Genomic DNA, 18259 nt, shown 5'->3' on the forward strand with positions numbered 1-18259 from the left:
AGGATTTAATGATCAGGTGTCAAACGCAATACCAAGAGCCAGAAGCAGCTGTGAAATTATGCAAAGTACTCAGTTCCATGGTGAACACTACTTGAATTTGCACAGAGCACAACCAAATTATTTGGATTATGTCACCATAAACAAAGATATTATTGACCCCACTCAGCTGAGTGTGAGCCTGTCAAACAGGTACTCTCCCGTGCCATTGGCAGGGGCTCCCAGTCTCTTCAGGTTGGTGATGTGATCTCCCAGCTTCTTGATCATCTTCACTTGCTCATCCAAGTAGTGCCTCTCCAGAAGTCACACAGCTGGAAGACAAAATTAATCCAGAGGATCAAAAAGGTGTCTGAAAGTGACCTCCCATCACAGATGTGACCATCATCACCAAGCGGAGGTGGACTCAGGTGATGCCTTGGAAAGGTTTTGTTTTAACAGCCTGCCGGAGGCTGGGAGAAGGTAATTGGATTTTTAACCCAGAGAGTGCACAAACACACCACTTTCTTCCAAGGAAAGAGAAAGAGTTTACAAACTCACATGAGGGTCAGTGTTGCCAGAGGAGAGTTTGTGCAGATCCAGCAGACTCTGGTTCACACCCTTCTCCATCTGCAGAGCTCTCTGCATTGCCTCCAGACCATTGCCCCACTCATCCTGCTCTGGCTTCTGGAGGGAGGGAAGCAGGAACAGAAAGCACAGCTCAGCAGGCAGTTGTATCATTAGTCTACATCTGATCAGTTAGTTATCCCTCATCATTGTAGGGGAGGTACTGCAAACCAACTTGAATTGGAAGACGACAGCTAGATTTTGTACTGAGGGAATACAAATTTTGTAAACACATTCTACTGTGAATGTAGATTCTCTGAATTCACATGCAGAGAATGGGTACCAATGGAAGTAATTTCTGGCTTGACTATTGTGGCGTTAGAAACATCTTCCAGATTCAGAAAGGCTGGACACTGCTACTTTCCACACTGCAACAATTTCCTGTCTCAGCTTTTGTTACCTCATTCTGTCTAAAGGAGAGTCATTCACATTGATATCTACTCACTATTCTGGTGAGTCTCAATTGCCCTCATAAGTGCAGAGTATTTCCTTTCACCTAAAGGAATCCTATTTTGGTGAACAACCTCCCCTTCACAGTATTTGTTCAAGGCTAAAGCTAAATAGATGGAGATACCAGTAGATTGTAGCTGCTCACAAAAAGCTGTAAACAGAAGGCTTCAGAATCCAACCTTAATGTCCTGCAGGATGACTCGACCTCCACGTTTATTCTGGAATGCCATCAGTTTCTCAGAGTGTTCCCGTTCCTCATGGGACTGCTCCTTGAAGAACTCAGCAAAGTGATGCAGGGCAACATCATCCCGGTCAAAGTAAGAGAACTGTGGGAAGAGAGAGGCTAAAGGAAACTGTCTGAAATTCATGAATGACACTCCTCACTCAGGAACTAACCTGGGCACCATCTTGATTCCACATTTAAGTGGTTAAAAAACAGAAAGCAGGAAGTCACCTTCCATGGATGATGAAGGGGACAGCTGTCTATAGCCATTAGACATCTCTGCTCTGCAGGTTAGAAACACGATTGTTCAGGAGGTGGAGACCAGTTTGGCCCCTGTCCAACTGAATGAAGGGACATGTGTTCATTAACACAATGAGAAAGCTCAGTCAGCAGCCTCATTATCACTATCACCCACCTGAATAACCTCAGTGTCCTACCACCCACTCCACAGAATTTTAACTGCTTTGTTAGAGAGAGAGAAAAAAACCAGTCTGAAAATGTGCCCCTTTCCTCACATTGCATAGCTCAAAGCCACTTCTGAGAAAGGGTCAATGGACCCAGAGCTTGGATTTCTTCCAGCTCTGTAGAGCTTTTCTAGCTATTTTTGTTAGTGTTTAATGTCTCACAGCAGCTGTTCTTTTAGTTCAGGGAACTTTACACCTTGAGCACAAGACAGTCCGGTGAATAGGGCAAGGTTTTAAACAAAAAGGAGTATATTTGTGTCAGGAAAAGTTTCCACCAGGGAAGGCTTTTGTTGAGAAAAGGAATGCAACCAAGTTTAAAAAAGTTAGTTATTGACCAAAACCAGATCATCCTTCCAGAGTCAGATGAAAAATCACCAAAGGTTATATTGTCCAGAGACAGCAAGCTGGGCATCCACATCCAGGAGCCAGTTGGACACAAAGACAATGGTCAAGTTTTGAACAGAGAGTCAGTGTTAAGACCTGCACTAGATTGCAACAGGGGAAGGGCCACAGAAAATAATACATGTTACAGCTAATTCATTAACCCAGCGTAAAAACCAAACAGGTCAACACTATCATAGCACAAGCTTCAGTTCCACAAAGCTCACCATGGAGAGGTAAACATAGGAGGAATAGAGCTCCAGGTTGATCTGCTTGTTAACAGCATCCTCACAGTCCTTGTGGTAGTTCTGACACACTTGGGAAACCATCTTCACTATTCCTGCTCACAAGCACCAAGAAAACTCTAGAACTAAGTCTCTCTCTCCCACAGGCTCTTGTATTTATAGTCCTGGGACCATCCTGCAGTCACACAGAGAGGCAGAACTGATGATGACTGACAGTTGCTGCTAGCCAATCAGGAACCACCCCTGCATACAGGCACCAATGAGAGAGAGGGGGAGGGTGTGTTAAGCAGAGCTGATCAGAGGTGGAGATGAGAGCCAGGTCTGGATGGTTATTCTGTGATTGGAACAGCAGGAGGCCATTCGGCATCTCAAACCTTCTGTACCACTCACTCATGTCAGAGGTCATTTGGTTCTTTTTTAAAAGAAGGTGATTTGGTTTGAGAAAAGTTTTCACATTTTTTTATATTAAGGTGGTTGTGAGCAACTGCATGAGGGATTCAATGAGGAAGAGGGGCATCAGTTTCTCAGCTTGTTGTGCTGGGATTTGGGAAAGAAAGTTGGGAAATTGTCTCTGGGTCATCGAAAATTATAAGTGTCAGCTGTGGAAAAGACAGGAAGGATGTTCCTGATTATGGGGGAGTTCAGGACCAGGGTTTGCAGTCTAAGAATACATTTAGGACTGAGGTGAGGAGAAATCTCTTCACCTCGGGGGGGGGGCGAAGCGGTGGAACCTGTGGAATTCTCTGCCACAGAAAAGGATTGAAGCCAAAACAGGAATTGGGGAGAGCTTTGAGGGCTGGATCAAAAGGGTGAGAATATGGTGCTGAGTAATGGAATCAGCCACAATCACATGAATGGCAGAGCAGGCTGCAAGGGATGAATGGCCGACTCAACATTTATTTTCTATGATTCTATGTTTGTGCAACCAGCGCAGCCAGGGTCTTGTGGTTTAGGGGTAATGTCCCTAGCTTTGGACCAGGAGGCCTTGGTACAAGTTCCTACCAGATCCAGAGATCTTAAATCATCTCTACAGGCAGATTTAGAAAACAACCAGAACAGGTACAGGCACAAAGGACCGAATGGCCTCCTGCTGTGCCATAACAATTCTCCGATTCTGTGGTGGGTCTGTACCTGAGCAGAATCTCCCTGCCTCCAGCTCCTGCCTGTGGATTGTCACCTCGCAGTGATGGAGAGCCTCGAGTGTTCTGTTGGTTCTCAGAGTGATACCTGAAGAGGATTTCACCTCGTGGCAGGGCCACCCTGGACGGTACGATCGAGGGGAGGGTCCTGACAAAGTGCAATGCAAAACCAGTCCCCAGCGGCCATCCAGGTAGAAGATTAGGTGTGTGCGATCGTTGGCTGTGACAGTGGGTGAAGGCCAGCAGTGGGGGGATCCCCAGTCAACATTTCTTTGCCAGTGGAACTGGGTCTACCTTATGTAAAGGACCATGTCTCTGCTGATGTGTAACAGCTTTCCCACATTAAAGGTGCCTTCTACAGGTGGAATTCAAACCCTGTCCCCAAACTCTCAGAATTTCCTGGGTGGAAATTCAGAGCGTTCTTCACAACAGGAGGCAGTTCAGCCCACCGTTCCTGTATTAGCTTCTGAAAGAGCTACCTGATTAGTCCCACTTTCCAGCCCTATCTCTGTCACTCTCTAAATTCGTCACTTCTAACGACATATCCAACTCTTGTTTTGAAACCACCCATGGAATCCATCTCTGTCACTCTCCCAGGCAGCACATTCCAAATCCGAACAACTTTCTGAGCAAAGAGGTTTCTTCCCATTTCACTCTGATCTCCCCTACTGACAAACTGTGACCCCTCGTCACTGACAAGTCAACTGCTGAAATCAGAATATCGTGTTTACTCTATCAAAATTGTTCATAGTTTTGATCACGTCAACAAGGTCACCTCTCAATAAGGTCACCTGCAAGGAGATTTACCCCATTTTCCTTAATCTTTCCGTGTCTCTAAAATTCCTCATTCCTGGGCTCATTCTGATAAATCTCCTTTGAACTCTTTTGCAGGTTCTTCTTGTCCTTCCTTGAATGCCACGCCCAGAACTGAGTACATAATTGAAATGTGGTCTAACCAATGATTTGTAGAGGTGTAACATCAATTCATTGCTTTTATACTCGATGCCTCAATTTGAAAACACAAGGTTCATAGAACAATACAGCGCAGAACGGGCCCTTCGGCCCTCGATGTTGCGCCGACCTGTGAGCTAATCCAAGCCCCACCTCCTACACCATCCCGTCATCATCCATATGCTTATCCAAGGACTGTTTAAATGCCCCTAACGTGGCTGAGTTAACTACATTGGCAGGCAGGGCTTTCCACGCCCTTACCACTCTCTGAGTAAAGAACCTGCCTCTGACAAATGTCTTAAATGTACCACCCCGCAATTTGTAGCTATGCCCCCTTGTACAAGTTGAAGTCATCATCCTCGGAAAAAGACTCTCACTGTCCACCCTATCTAATCCTCTGATCATCTTGTATGTCTCTATTAAATCCCCTCTTAGCCTACTTCTCTCCAATGAGAACAGATCCAAGTCCCTCAGCGTTTCTTCATAGGCCCTGCGCTCCAGACCAGGCAACATCCTGGTAAATCTCCTCTGCACCTTTCCCAATGCTTCCACATCCTTCCTGTAATGGGGTGACCAGAACTGCACGCAATATTCCAAATGAGGCCGCACTAGCGTTTTGTACAGTTGCAGCATGACATCACGGCTCCGGAACTCAATCCCTCTACTAATAAAACCTAACACACGGTAAGCCTTCTTATCAGCATCATCAACCTCGGTGACAACTTTCAGGGATCTATGTACATGGACACCAAGAGCCATCTGCACATCCACACTGCCAAGAATCTTTCCATTGACCCGGTATTCTGCCTTCCTGCTATTCCCCCAAAAGTGAATCAACTCACATTTATCTGCATTGAACTCCATTTGCCACCTTTCAGCCCAATTCTGCAGTTTATCCAAGTCTCCCTGCAACGTGCAACATTCTTCCACACCGTCCACCACTCCACCGACTTTAGTGTCATCTGCAAACTTACTAACCCATCCACCTATGCCTGCGTCCAAGTCATTTATAAAAATGACAAACAGCAGTGGTCCTAAAGCAGATCCTTGAGGCACACCACGAGTGACCTGACTCCAGGCTGGATATTTTCCATCAACCACCACTCGTTGCCTTCTCACAGAACGCCAGTTTCTAATACAAACTGCTAAATCTCCCTCAATCCTGTGCCTCTGTATTTTCTCCAATAGCCTACCATGTGTAGCCTTATCAAAGGCTTTACTGAAGTCCATGTACACCATGTCAACTGCCCTTCCCTCATCCACATGCTTGGTTCACCTCAGCCTTCTCAATAACAGCTTCATCTTGGCTGGTCACTTTCAGATAATCACATACTTGAAACCCAAAGTCTCTCTGCTCCTGTACTCACATCAGATTTGTAACATCGAGCCTGTTTTGTCTTTCTATGTTTCTCAAACAAAATGTGTTATTCACATATTTTTAGTGTTGAAATTAGAAAGTGATTGTCAAAGTCAAGCCTTACCCAATAAATATCTAACAGCACGTGCACATATTATCTTCTCCACAAAGAAGCTGTTTTTGACATTATCCTGGATGATTCAGTTGGAATGTGAAAACTATAATCCTATTTTGCACACAGTCCTCAATGACCATAGACAAGAAATAGATTCTGTCTGTTCACTCTGTCAAATCCATTAATCCTCTGAAATTTCAAACACGGCCATCCCTTAACCTTCTACACAGAGGGACTGGGACAAGCCGTTGTCATCAATGAACCAGCTCTCTGTCCAAGTTCATTGCAGAAATTCTGTGCATAACCATCTTTGGGTCGAAGCTGCTAGAACTGAGCACTCCAGCAGTGGTTGAGCTAGAACTTGACAATTTCACAAAAGAACCATCAGCCAGAGGTAGTTGAAACCCTCGGAGATCAGGCCTAACATTAGATGAGAGAATGTGGTGGCTTATGTTCTTGAATTGCTGTTGCCCATTTGGTGTAGGCAGATCCCCAATGCTGTTAGGGAGGGAATTCCAGGATTCTGATCCAGCAACCTAGGGGAATGGGACCATGTTTCCAACTCAGGATGGTGAATGGTTTGGTGTAGAATTTAGAGGCGGTTGTGTTCCATGTATTTGCTGCCCTTGTCCCATGGCAAGTAATGGGGGCTTTGGAAGGTGTTGTCTAAGGAGCTTTGGTGGATTTCTACAACATTTGGTGATAGTACACATTGCAGTCCCTGTGTGTCAGTGGTGGAAGGAGTGAATCTCGTGGCTGCTCTGAGCTGGCAACTCTTAAGCTTCTGGAGTGTTGGACTGATGCCCATTGTCCTGATTCTGTCTGAACAACTCTCTACGGGCATTAAGAACCTAAAAATGAGCATGCAATTCCTCGTCTGAATAAAATATCCTTTTCACTGAAGTCATTCAGGGAAGGGAACTGCCAAACTGCCATCCTTACCTGGTCTGGCCAGTATATGACACCAAGCCTAAAGCACTGTGGTTGACTAATTGTCCCATGGGCAGTTCAGAGAGAGGATAAATGCTGCCTGGTCAGTGACATCCTTATCCTGTCAAGGAATTGTCAGTGGTCACCCATTAGAAACCAGTGACTGATTGTGATTGACAGCAATGAGCTAGACCCAATGCAGCGTGTGTGGAGCCACATGGAGGCCAGATTACATCAGAAAGCTGATTTTCTTCACAATTAAATGTAAAGGAAATTGGAACTACTGACTTCTGCAAGTGGTATTTTGTTTTTAGCTTGATTTTCACCAGGTGTCCTCAGCATTTGTCACCTTTGCATTGCAGAGCAAGGACAGGAGTTACAGCAGATGCTTTAGAAGGTGGGCACTGCTTCATTGCCTAATAGAGGCCATAGTCATTAGCATTGTCAGGGAGAAAGCAGAGCTTTCATTCTACTGAATGGAAAGGACATACTAGAGAAACCAATTCTCTAGCTCAGGAAACATGTAAATGGTAAACAGTTGCAGAAAAGCAGGTGTACCTTGCACGATTGGTCAACTTTATATTCTTCTAATGAGGAATTTTGTGACCTATTAAAGTCAGTAGAATTGAAGCAAGAGAACAAGTAGGTGGAAAACACCTCATGGCCTGCCAACAAAATCAGTCAAGAGATAAACACGTGTCTCGTGTCCCGGTTCTGTTCAACACTTCTCACTACCAAACCTGAGATTTCCCAGCAGCTTTTGTTCCTGGTTTCCAGTGTCAGCTTGGTTTTTCCAAAAATGCTGAAGAGTGAGTGAATGGACAGGCCTTGGCAATGCCAATTGTTTAGGCACAGGACAGATTTCAGTCATGGTTTTGACCAGAAGCTGGTCCTGAAAAATTGTCCTGGGGAAGCGGAGGACAGATTTTGTTGTGGCATTGTCTGCAATGCAGATGTTTGCCAGTTGTGGCATTTCCAAGGTCAAGATTGCCCACTCAATCCCTACAGACAGACGCTCAGCAGAAGCAAACACCGAGCCAATAACTGGGGTAGGCAGTGAATCAAAAGGTTGTCAAAGAACAAAATCCATTTTGTGATCACTTGTTAAAACAGCAACCAGAAGCAGCTATGAAGTGACACAGTACTCAGTTCCATGGTGAACACTACTTTTATTTGCTCAGAGCACAACCAAAGCCATTCACGAGAATGAGGTCACCATGTACAACAGATATTATTGACCCCACTCAGCTGAGTGTGAGCCTGTCAAACAGGTACTCTCCCATGCCATTGGCAGGGGCTCCCAGTCTCTTCAGGTTGGTGATGTGATCTCCCAGCTTCTTGATCATCTTCACTTGCTCATCCAAGTAGTGCCTCTCCAGGAAGTCACACAGCTGGAAGACAAAATTAGTCCAGAGGATCAAAAAGGAGTCTGAAAGTGACCTCCCATGACAGATGTGACCATCACCACCACGTGGAGGTCCACTTAGGTGATGCCTTTGAAAGGTTTTAACAGCCAGCAGGAGGCTGGGAGAAGGTAATTGGATTTTTAACCCAGAGAGTGCACAAACACACCACTTTCTTCCAAGAAAGAGAGAGAAAAGTTTACAAACTAACATGAGGGTCAGTGTGGCTAGAGGAGAGTTTGTGCAGATCCAGCAGACTCTGGTTCACATCCTTCTCCATCTGCAGAGCTCTCTGCATTGCCTCCAGACCATTGCCCCACTCATCCTGCTCTGGCTTCTGGAGGGAGGGAAGCAGGAACAGAAAGCACAGCTCAGCAGGCAGTTGTATCATTAGTCTACATCTGATCAGTTAGTTATCCCTCATCATTGTAGGGGAGGTACTACAGGCCAACTTGACCTTGGTAAAACACATGCTGTATTTGGTACTGTTCTTGAAGGGGACATTTCTAAACAGATCCTGCTATGCTGTGATCAGAATGATATCAAGGCATCAGAAACATCTTCTCGATGTATAAAGGCTTCATACTGATGCTTTCGGCACCTGAAAGATTTCTGTTTTCCCTTTTGACACCTCATCTTGTCCAAAGCAGCGTTAGACACTGATATTTGCTCACCATCCAGAATGCTGGATGATCACAATTGCCAACTGTTGTTCAATCACAAGTGCAAAAGTGTTTCCTTTTAGTGAAGGGAATCTTATTGTGGTGAGCAACCCCCCATTCATACAGCATTTGTTCAGCCCTGAAGCTAAACAGATTGAGCTAGCCACAATTGAGTGGTATTTCACGAAAAGCTGCAAACAGAAGGCTTCAGAATCTAACCTTGATGTCCTGCAGGAGGATTCGGCCCCCACATTTATTCTGGAAAGCCATCAGGTTCTCAGCGTGTTCCTGCTCCTCATGGGACTGCTCCTTGAAGAACTCAGCCAAGTGACGCAGGGCAACATCATCCCGGTCAAAGTAAGAGAACCGTGGGGAAGAGAAAGGCAGGAAAGGGAAACATATCTGATGTTAATCAATGGCACTCCTCAATCAGAAACTAACCTGGTCACCATCTTGATTGCACACTTAAGAACAAAGAAAATCACAGCACAGGAGCAGGCCCTTTGGCCCTCCAAGCCTGCACCGATCGAGATCCTGTGTAAGTCTGTCATCTCTTTTCTAGGGTCAGTATCCCTTTGCTCCCTGCCCATCCATGTACCTGTCCAGATACATCTTAAAAGGACACTTGCGTGACTTCGTCTCCCACCTCCACATGCAACGTGTGCCAGGCACCCTTCAACCTCTGCGTAAAGAGCTTGCCACACATCCACATGATAAATTGCCCGTAGGGTTCAGAAGTGTGGGGGGTTTTGGTGGGATGCTTTAAGGGCCAGTGTGGACATTTTTGGCTAAAAGGGCCTGTTTCCACACTGTAGGCAATCTAACCAAATCCCCTCGAAACTTTGCTCTTATTTTGAACTCATGACGCCGAGTCATTGAATCCCCGACTCTGGGAAAAAGCTTCTTGCTATTCACCTTGTCTATAGTTCTCATGATTTTGTTGACCTCAGTCAGGTTCCCCCCCGACCCCATCACCCTTCTAATGAAAATAATCTTAAATGCATTCATCTTTTATGTTATAGAACAGAGAACATGACAGCACAGTACAGGCCCTTCGGCCCTTGACGTTGTGCCGACCTGTCATACCGATCTGAAGCTCATCTAACCTACACTATTCCATGTACGTCCATATGCTTGTCCAATGACAACTTAAATGTACTTAAAGTTGGTGAATTTACTACCGTTGCAGGCAAAACGTTCCACACCCTTGCTATTCTCTGAGTAAAGAAACTACCTCTGACATCTGTCGTATATCTTTCACCCCTCAATTTAAAGCTATGCCCCTCGTGCTCGCCGTCTCCGTCTTAGGAAAAAGGCTCTCCCTTTCCAACCTGTCTAACTCTTTGATTATCTTATATGCCTCAATTAAGTCACCTCTCAACCTTCTTTTCTCTAACGAAAACAGCCTCAAGTCCCTCAGCCTTTCCTCGTAAGACTTTCCCTCCATACCAGGCAACATCCCAGTAAACCTCCTCTGCACCCTTTCCAAAACTTCCACATCCTTCTTATAATGCGGTGACCAGAACTGTACACAATGCTACAAGTGCGGCCGCACAAGAGTTTTGTACAGCTGCAGCATAACCTCTTGGTTCCGGAACATGATCCCTGTGTTCATAAAAGCTAAAACACTGTATGCCTTCTTAACAACCCTGTCAACCTGGGTGGCAACTTTCAAGGATCTGTGTACATGGTCACCGAGATCTCTCTGCTCATCTACACGACCAAGAATCTTACAGTACTTTGCCTTCCGGTTCCTCCTACCAAAGTACATCACCTCACACTTGTCCGCATTAACCTCCGTTTGCCACCTCTCAGCCCAGCTCTGCAACTTATCTACGTCTCTCTGTAACCTACAACATTCTTCGTCACTATCCACATCTCCACCGACCTTAGTGTCGTCTGCAAATTTACTAACCCATCCTTCTACGTTTATAAAAATGACAAACAGCAGTGGACCCAACACGGACCCTTGCGGTACACCGCGAGTAACCGGTCTCCAGGATGAACATTTCCCATCAACCACCACCCTGTCTTCTTTCAGCAAGCCAATTTCTGATCCAAACTGCTATATCTCCCACAGTCTCATTCCTCCACATTTTGTACAATAGCCTAATCGAACGCCTTGCCGAAATGCATATACACCACATCAACCGGTTTTCTCTCATCTACCTGTTTGGTCATATGTTCTAATGGGAAAGTGATTGGCAACATCAATATCTTACCGAATAAATATCTAACTGCTCATTCACATATTATCCTTTCCAAAAAGCAGCTGTTTTTTGCTTTATCATGGATGATTTACTTCTACTACTAGGAATGTAATCATATTCCCCCCTCTCAGTCCTGGATGCGAATTGAAAAGAAGCAGGATCTCTCTATCTACCCTATCAAATCCATGAATCCACTTGTAAATTTCAAGCACAGACATCCCGTCCACTTCTACATCGAGGGACTTGGGAAAACGATTATCATCGGAGCCAATTAACTTTCTGCCCAGGTTCATTCCAGAAATTCTGTGCGTAAGCATCTTTGGATTGAACCTACTAGAACCGTGCACTCGAGATGGAGTTGAGCTAGAACTTGACAATTTCACAAAAGAAGAAGGCCCAGCCAGAGGTATTTGACCCGCTCTGAGATCATGCCCACCACAAGAGAATGGGGTGGCTTTCCTTCTTTAATTGCTGTTGCCTATTTGCTGTAGTCAGATCCACAATGTTCTTAGTGAGGGAATTCCAGGATTCTGATCCACCGACACTGGAGTGTTATGTTTCCAACTCAGGATGGCAGGTAGCGCGATGGAGAACTTAGAGGGGGTCGTTTTCCCCCGTGTCAGATGCCTTTCTCCCATGGCAACTAATTAGGGCTTTGGAAAGTCTTGTCTCAGGAGCTTTGGTGGATTTCTACAGCTTTTGGGAGGCGGTACACAGTGTACTCCGTGTGTGTCAGTGGTGCAAAGAATGAATCTAGTGGCTGCTGGAGGCCATCAAGTTTCTGGAGTGGTGGACTGATCTCCTAATTCTGTGCGACAACTCTCTGGAGTTCTAGAATTAAGAAGCTGATGAGGAGCATTATATTCAGTGTCAAAAACCCATCCTTACCTAGTCTGGCCTGCATATGACGCTGCAACCACAGCCATGTGTGTGACTCTGACCTGGCCTTGGGAACATTGGATAAATAAATGTCAGCTCAGAGACATCCTCATCCTTTAAATAAAGGAAACTGTCACCCCTGCGCATCAGTAATTAGGCAGCCATAGTGCATTGCAGGTGGAGGTACATGCCGGTCAGTGTACATCAGGAGAGCTTATTTCCTTGCTACGCACACAAACTGCTGCTTTCTGCTAGTGGCATTTGCATTCTAGCTTTATTTTTACTGAGCCTTTGGCATCTCTACATTGCAGATCAATGATAGAAGTTCTACCACAGGGGCTCCAAGGTGGGCACTGCTGCATTACGTAATGAGGATCATTTTCTGCTTCTAGACAGACTGATACACGAGAAAACAAATTTTGCCATTCTCCTACAATCAGGCAGTGCCCTTACTCCTTCCCCCACTGCAGCAAAAGAGAGTAAACAATTTCCCAGCTCTGGACACAATTGCTTATCTAAAATGCTAAAGATCAGTGCATCTTAGATGCTGGATGTTCCACTATATATTCCTGTTCAAAAGAGTGAAAGTATGCTCAAATCACTAGATTTGAAGTGCGACAAAAAAATTGCTGGAAAGCCTCACAGGTCTGGCAACATCTGTCACAAGATATGACTGTAGCTTGGGTCCTGGGACTGAGAACAGTTCTCTGCACAGATGCTCCCCAAACCTGCTATTTCCTGCCCCTACTTATTTACAAAAGAGACTTGAACATTGCCAAGGGCAGTGTCCAACAGTGAGACAGGGGGCTGGTTTCACTGAAGATATTGACTAGAAGCTGGTTTGGAATAAAAAGTCAATACAACACTGCTTACTAGCCAAAAAACCCAAATTGAACACTTGTGGAATTTCCACTGCGAGGATTGCCCACTTAATTCCTACAGACAAGAGAAAGGAGCAGACCACTGGGGCAGGCATTGAATCAAAGGTTAATCAGAACAGAAAAGGAATTAATGATCAGGTGTCAAACAGCAATACCAAGAGCCAGAAGCAGCTGTGAAATTATGCAAAGTACTCAGTTCCATGGTGAACACTACTTTAATTTGCTCAGAGCACAACCAAGTAACTAGCATTATGTCACCATGTACAACATACACATTGACCCCATTCAGCTGAGTGTGAGCCTGTCAAACAGGTACTCTCCCATGCCATTGTCAGGGGCTCCCAGTCTCTTCAGGTTGGTGATGTGATCTCCCAGCTTCTTGATCATCTTCACTTGCTCATCCAAGTAGTGCCTCTCCAGGAAGTCACACAGCTGGAAGACAAAATTAATCCAGAGGATCAAAAAGGTGTCTGAAAGTGACTTCACATGACAGATGTGACCATCACTACCACGTGGAGGTCCACTTAGGTGATGCCTTTGATAGGTTTTAACAGCCGGCAGGAGGCTTGGAGAAGGTAATTGGATTTTTAAACTGAGAGAGTGCACAAACATCACTTTCTTCCAAGGAAGAGAGAGAATAAAGTTTACAAACTCACATGAGGGTCAGTGTGGCCAGAAGCGAGTTTGTGCAGATCCAGCAGACTCTGGTTCACACCTTCTCCATCTGCAGAGCTCTCTGCATTGCCTCCAGACCATTGCCCCACTCATCCCGCTCTGGCTTCTGGAGGGAGGGAAGTGGGAACAGAAAGCAGAGTTCAGCAGGCAGTTGTATCACTATTGTGGTGTTAGAAACATCTTCCAGATTCAGAAAGGCTGGACACTGCTGCTTTCCACACTGCAACAATTTCCTGTCTTAGCTTTTGTTCCCTCATTCTGTCTAAAGGAGAGTCATTCACATTGATATCTACTCACTATTCTGGTTCATCTCAATTGCGGACTATTTCCTGTCACCTAAAGGAAGCCTATTTTTCTGAACAACCTCCCCTTCACTCAGTATTTGTTCAATGCTAAAGCTAAATAGAGGGAGATACCAGTCGATTGTAGCTGCTCACAAATAGCTGCAAAACAGAAGGCTTCAGAATCCAAACTTAATGTCCTGCAGGACAACTCGACCGCCACGTTTATTCTGGAATGCCATCAGTTTCTCAGTGTGTTCCCGTTCCTCATGGGACTGCTCCTTGAAGAACTCAGCAAAGTGATGCAGGGCAACATCATCCCAGTCAAAGTAAGAGAACTGTGGGGGGAGAGAGAGGTTAAAAGGAAACTGTCTGAAATTCGTGAATGACACTCCTCACTCAGGAACTAACCTGGGCACCATCTTGATTCCACATTTAAGTGGTTAAAAAAACAGACAAAAGCAGGAAGTCACCTTCCATGGATTATAACCCAAACAACAGATACTTAACCAGCCTTTGTGCAGATATTTCACCAGCATTCTGGAAATCAAGGACAAAAAGCAAATGCAATCCCTGGCCTGTGGTCAAGAGAGAGAGAGACGCATAGTGCCTGATGAAGTGGAGAGCTGTCTATAGCCATTAGACATCCCTGCTCTGCAGGTTAGAAACACTATTGTTCAGGAGGTGGAGACCAGTTCAACCCCTGTCCAACTGAATGAAGGGACATGTGTTCATTAGCACAGCCAGAAATCTCAGTCAGCAGCCTCATTATCACCATCACCCACCTGAATAACCCCAGTGTCCTACCATCCACTCCACAGAATTCTAACTGCTTTGTTAGGGAGAGAAAAAAAAAAAAATCACATTCATAGTGTGAAAATGTGCCTCTTTCCTCACATTGCATAGCTCAAAGCCACTTGAGAAAGGGTCAGTGGACCCAGAGCTTGGTTTTCAACCAGATGTTTAGAGCTTTTCTGTTGGTGTTTAGTGTCCATCAGCTGCTGTTCTTTTAGTTCAGGGAACTTTACATCTTGAGCACAAGACAGTCTGGTGACTAGGGCAAGTTTTCAAACAAAAAGGAGTATATTTGTGTCAGGAAAAGTTTCCACCAGGGAAGGCTTTTGTTGAGAAAAGGAATGCAACCAATTTTAAAATTTAGTTATTGACAAAAAACACATCATCCCTCCAGAGTTAGATGAAAAATCACCAAGGGTTACATTGTCCAGAGACAGCAAGCTGGGCATCCACATCCAGGAGCCAGTTGGACATGAAGACAATGGTCAGGTTTTGAACAGAGAGTCAGTGTTAAGACCTGCACTAGATTGCAACAGGGGAAGGGCCACAGAAAATAATACATGTTACAGCTAATTCATTAACCCAGCGTAAAAACCAAACAGGTCAACACTATCATAGCGCAGGCTTCAATTCCACAAAGCTCACCATGGAGAGGTAAACATAGGAGGAATAGAGCTCCAGGTTGATCTGCTTGTTAACAGCATCCTCACAGTCCTTGTGGTAGTTCTGACACACTTGGGAAACCATCTTCACTATTCCTGCTCACAAGCACCAAGAAAACTCTAGAACTAAGTCTCTCTCTCCCCCAGGCTCTTGTATTTATAGTCCTGGGACCATCCTGCAGTCACACAGAGAGAGGCAGAACTGATGATGACTGACAGTTGCTGCCGGCCAATCAGGAACCACCCATGCATACAGGCACCAATGAGAGAGAGGGGGAGGGTGTGTTAAGCAGAGCTGATCAGAGGTGGAGATGAGAGCCAGGTCTGGATGGTTATTCTGTGATTGGAACAGCAGGAGGCCATTCGGCATCTCAAACCTTCTGCACCACTCAATCAGGTCATGGGTCATTTGGTTCTTTTCTAAAAGAAGTCAATTTGGTTTCAAAAAAGTTACACATTTTTTAAAAATTAAGGTGGTTGTGACCAACTGCATGAAGGATTCAGTGAGGAAGAGGGGCATCCGTTTCTCAGCTTGTTGTGCTGGGATTTGGGAAAGAAGGGTGGGAAATTGTCTCTGGGTCATAGAAAATTATAACAGTGTCAGCTGTGGAAAAGACAGGAAGGATGTTCCTGATTATGGGGGAGGCCAGGACCCGGGTTTGCAATCTAAGGATACGTTTAGGACTGAGGGGAGGAGAAATCTCTTCACCTCGGGGGGCGGGGTGGTGGAACCTGTGGAATTCTCTGCCACAGAAAAGGATTGAAGCTAAAACAGGAATTGGGGAGAGCTTTGAGGGCTGGATCAAAAGGGATTGCAGAGAGGGTGAGAATATGGTGCTGAGTTATGGAATCAGCCACAATCACATGGAATGGCAGAGCAGGCTGGAAGGGATGAATGGCCGACTCAACATTTCTTTTCTATGATTCTATGTTTGTGCAACCAGCGCAGCCAGGGTCTTGTGGTTTAGGGGTAATGTCCCTAGCTTTGGACCAAGAGGCCTTGGTACAAGTTCCTACCAGATCCAGAGATCTTAAATCAGCTCTACAGGCAGATTTAGAAAACAACCAGAACAGGTACAGGCACAAAGGACCGAATGGCCTCCTGCTGTGCCATAACAATTCTCCGATTCTGTGGTGGGTCTGTACCTGAGCAGGATCTCCCTGCCTCCAGCTCCTGCCTGTGGATTGTCACCTCGCAGTGATGGAGAGCCTCGAGTGTTCTGTTGGTTCTCAGAGTGATAAGTGAAGAGGATTTCACCTCCTGGCAGGGCCACCCTGGACGGTATGATCGAGGGGAGGGTCCTGATAAGGTGCAATGCAAAACCAGTTCCCAGCGGCCATCCAGGTGGAAGATAGGTGTGTGCGATCGTTGGCTGTGACAGTGGGTGTTGGTCAGCAGTGGGGGGATCCCCAGTCAACATTTCTTAACCTGTGGAACTGGGTCTACCTTGTGTAAAGGAGCATGTCTCTGCTGGCGTGTAACAGCTTTCCCACATTAAAGGTGCCTTCTACAGGTGGAATTCAAACCCCGTCCCCAAACTCTCAGAATTTCCTGGGTGGAAATTCAGAGCGTTCTTCACAACAGGAGGCCGTTCAGCCCACCGTTCCTGTATTAGCTTCTGAAAGAGCTACCTGATTAGTCCCACTTTCCAGCCCTATCTCTGTCCCTCTCTAAATTCGTCACTTCCAAGGACATATCCAACTCTTGTTTTGAAACCTCCCATGGAATCCACCTCCGTCACTCTCCCAGGCAGCACATTCCAAATCCGAACAACTTTGAGCAAAGAGGTTTCTTCCCATTTCACTCTGATCTCCCCTACTGACAAACTGTGACTTCACGTCACTGACAAGTCAACTGCTGAAATCAGAATATCCTGTTTACTCTATCAAAATTGTTCATAGTTTTGATCACGTCAACAAGGTCACCTCTCAATAAGGTCACCTGCAAGGAGATTTACCCCATTTTCCTTCATCTTTCCGTGTATCTAAAATTCCTCACTCCTGGGGTCATTCTAATAAATCTCCTTTGAACTCTTTTGAGGTTTTTCATGTCCTGCCTTGAATGCCACGCCCAGAACTGAGTACATAATGGAAATGTGGTCTAACCAATGATTTGTAGAGGTGTAACATCAATTCATTGCTTTTATACTCGATGCCTCAATTTGAAAACACAAGGTTCACATAAGTGGCTAAATCTCCATTAATAACAGTTTCATCCTGCCTGATCACTTTCAGATAACCACATACTTGAAACCGAAAGTCTCTGAGCTCCTGTACTCACATCAGATTTGTAACATCGAGCCTGTTTTGTCTTTCTGTGTTTCTTCTACGAAAATGCATTACTCACTTTTTTTATGTCTTGAAATTGGAAAGCGATTGGCAACATCAAACCTTGTGCAGTAAATATCTGTGCGTGCAGATATTGTCCTTTCCACAAAGTAACTGTTTTTGACATGGTCCTGGATGATGTAGTTCTCATGTGAAGATTGTCATCCCATTCTACGCACAGTCCGAGATGATCATTGAGAAGAAATGGGTTCTTTCCTCTCTACCCTGTCAAATCCATTAATCCTCCGAAAAATATCAATTACAGCCATCCCTTAACCTTCTACACAGACGGACTGGACAAGCCATTATCATGAATTAACCATCTCTCTGTCCAGGTTACTTCCAGAAATTCTGTGCATGACCATCTTTGGGTCGAACCTGCCAGAACTGTGCACTCCGGCTATGGTTGAACAGGAACTTGACAATTTCACCAAAACCTCTCCATCCAGAGGTATTTGAACCCCTCAGAGATCTGGGCCAACATTAGTTTCGAGAATGTGGTGATTTGCCTTCCTGCATTACTGTAGCCCATTTGGTGTAGGAAAATCCATACTGCTGTTAGGGAGGGAACGTGGGGTTACGATTCCAACGCCGGGTGATCGGTGTAGAATGTGGAGATGCGTGGTGT

The 18259-nt window shown here is 45.3% G+C and overlaps 1 protein-coding gene and 1 pseudogene across 1 annotated transcript; both read right to left on the reverse strand.

The window, feature by feature from the left end:
• Window positions 1-540: 540 nt before the first annotated feature.
• LOC132208072 (ferritin, middle subunit-like) lies at window positions 541-2447 on the reverse strand (the record flags this gene model as incomplete). The annotated part of the gene is made up of 3 exons (XM_059643816.1): window positions 2346-2447; window positions 1230-1376; window positions 541-660 (listed from the first exon to the last, which is right to left on the reverse strand). Coding segments are annotated over exons 1-3 (369 nt in total), but the record flags the coding sequence as incomplete, so codon positions are not given.
• A 10728-nt stretch (window positions 2448-13175) lies between these two features.
• On the reverse strand, window positions 13176-15379 carry LOC132208070 (ferritin heavy chain A-like; annotated as a pseudogene).
• Between the last annotated feature and the right edge of the window lie 2880 nt (window positions 15380-18259).

The sequence above is a fragment of the Stegostoma tigrinum genome, unplaced genomic scaffold, assembly GCF_030684315.1.
Source record: "Stegostoma tigrinum isolate sSteTig4 unplaced genomic scaffold, sSteTig4.hap1 scaffold_275, whole genome shotgun sequence".
Taxonomy (NCBI): Eukaryota; Metazoa; Chordata; class Chondrichthyes; order Orectolobiformes; family Stegostomatidae; genus Stegostoma; species Stegostoma tigrinum.